Raw genomic sequence first — 2,660 nt, 5'->3', positions numbered from 1 at the left:
CATTCATACCTTCCTTCCTAGAAATAAACAACAGTGGGTAAATGAAGCAGTAGAGGACTTGAATTTGCATTTCTGCTTAAAATACTGACTAGTTTTTCTGGAAGGCAAATATTTTGAATATGGAAATAGAGTTACTCTAATTAGTAACTAATTATTAACTAATTAGTAACTATAGTCACTCTAATAAGTAACTGATTAGTAGCTAGTTAATTAACTAATTAGACACCTCTTCTTAGCTTCTCTCTGAGAACTCTTGAGATTCAGGATATGAAATTTAAAGGATTCGTGGTTTCTCAATGCTTTGCCACCCAAAATTGGGTTCTTTTTATTGTTCAGCATCTACCACATCAGAAAATGCCTGAACTATGCATAAAAAACTTCTCAGCTGGAGGAAAGTTAGTTGTAAGAGGTTTTCAGGTTGAAAGAGGGCTGTGGCATTGCCTTAATTAGGGGAACACAAGAGAAAACAAGTATTCACCCATAAGAGAGAGAAATGATAGTGGTGGAGAGCAGATGTTCTTCTTTCATTTTTTATTATTTTTTAATTTTTAAACTTAAATTTATTTTAACTGACATATAAAAACATGAACTTATACATATCTATGCAGTACCATGTGACATTTTCATGCATATATTTTGTATAATGTTTAAGGTAGGGTAAACACATCTATCTCCCCAAACATTTATCATTTCTTTAAGGTAAAACATTAAAATCCTTCTTTTTGTCTTTTTTTTTTGCATTGTCAATTTCTATGATCACTCTACTGTACAGTAGCATGCCAAAACTTTTCACTCCTCTCTAGTTATAAGCTGGTATCTAAACATAGACTATTGATTAAACAAGTTCTGGTTTCAAATATTAGCTCTTCTATTGACTTGCTCTGTGACTTGAACATTTTATGCTTCAGTTTCCTCCACTATATCATGAAGAGCATAATGCCACCTAAATTATAAGGTTGTTCTGAAAATAAAGTCAGTTAAATTAAGTATAGGTCTATGAATAGAAACTGGTATATGATCAGAAATGTATTTATTTTTCTATTTGTACTAATTGTAGGAGGGTTAGTATAATATACTTTGACACAATCCTTGACACACAAGAAATTCTCCAAGATCTATGGAAGGATACTGAAATTTGTTTTGAGAGCCAACTATCTATGAAAACTTGACCTTGGTGTTTTCTCCTATATATTTTTTACTTAGACAATCTTCTAGGAAATTATTCATCATTTTCATGAATATCATTTGTTTTGTCTGTTTTATGAGAATAAGAGACTTGTTTTAGATTAAAGATGGTAAGTGAATTACCTAATTTTAAAATAATTTTTGTACGGATCCCGATGGTCTTTCCAAGTCAGACTGAAGTTCTAAAATTCTAGACAGTAAGAAAGGAAATTACTTCTTAGAAATTGCTGATTCAATTGATATACTTGTTATGTTGTTTCAAAACAAAAAATCACTAAGTGATGTTTATTCCCTGGTAACAATATTCAGGATTTCCCCTTTGTGGACATGGAAGTGGGAAATCGCACCGTCCTGACTGAATTCATCTTGGTGGGCATCTCAGCAGACCCCAGGTGGCAGCCGATTCTATTTGTAATATTTCTGGTGCTTTATTTGGTGACATTGTCAGGGAACATGACCCTGGTTATATTAATTAGGATCGATTCCCGCCTGCATACACCTATGTACTTTTTCATTGGCAGTCTGTCTTTTTTGGATTTCTGGTACATCTCGGTATATACCCCCAAAATCCTGGCCAATTGTGTCTCAGAAGATAAGCGCATTTCCTTGGCTGGATGTGGCGCTCAGTTGTTCTTCTCCTGTGTTGTGGCCTACACTGAGTGCTATCTCCTGGCAGCCATGTCATATGACCGCCATGCAGCAGTTTGTAACCCTTTGCTTTATTCAGGCACCATGTCTGCTTCTGTTTGCATTGGGCTTGTTGCTGGATCCTACATAGGAGGCTTTCTGAATGCCATAGCCCACACTGCCAACACCTTCCGCCTGAGTTTCTGTGGTAAAAATATCATTGACCATTTTTTTTGTGATGCACCACCATTGGTAAAAATGTCCTGCACCGACACTCGGGTCTATGAAAAAGTCCTTCTGGGTGTGGTTGGCTTCACTGTTCTCTCTAGCATTCTCGCCATCCTCATTTCCTACTTCAACATCCTCCTGGCCATCCTGAGGATCCGTTCAGCCTCTGGAAGGCGCAAGGCATTCTCCACCTGTGCTTCCCACCTGGTCTCCGTCATGCTCTTCTATGGATCCTTGCTTTTCATGTATTCAAGGCCCAGTTCCACCTACTCCTTGGAGAAAGACAAAGTGGCTGCTCTGTTTTACACTGTGTTAAACCCACTGTTCAACCCTCTCATCTACAGCCTGAGAAACAAAGATGTCAAAGAGGCCTTCAGGAAAGCAACCCAGATCATACGACCACAAGCATGAAGGTTGTTTTGTGGCTGAATATTGTTGTTTTCCAAGTAACTGACATGTAGACACATGTGTACCCATTTCTGTATTTCATTTAAATTCAACAAATGATACTTTAAACAATGGGGTATCAAACAAAAAACTCAAAGTATTATTTTTTTTTCATGATATGAACTATTCTTAACTTGCAGTACTTGGTTTTTAATACTCCACAATGTTATTTT

At 36.6% G+C, this 2,660-nt stretch overlaps 1 protein-coding gene across 1 annotated transcript; it reads left to right on the top strand.

Moving 5' to 3' along the window:
* The first annotated feature begins 1,476 nt into the window (after positions 1-1,476).
* Positions 1,477-2,451, top strand: LOC107159669 (olfactory receptor 9G4). Its single transcript, XM_015506276.2, has one exon. It carries the CDS (start codon positions 1,513-1,515, stop codon positions 2,449-2,451), a length of 939 nt encoding a protein of 312 aa, XP_015361762.1. The 5' UTR covers positions 1,477-1,512.
* The last annotated feature ends 209 nt before the right edge of the window (positions 2,452-2,660 follow it).

The sequence above is a fragment of the Marmota marmota genome, unplaced genomic scaffold (genome assembly GCF_001458135.2).
Source record: "Marmota marmota marmota unplaced genomic scaffold, marMar, whole genome shotgun sequence".
NCBI classification, from domain to species: domain Eukaryota; kingdom Metazoa; phylum Chordata; class Mammalia; order Rodentia; family Sciuridae; genus Marmota; species Marmota marmota.
This window is presented reverse-complemented; position numbering and strand designations above follow the sequence as displayed.

Coding starts and splice junctions, on each gene's coding strand:
- LOC107159669 (XM_015506276.2), top strand. CDS start 1,513: ATGGAAGTGGGAAATCGCACCGTCCTGACTGAATTCATCTTGGTGGGC.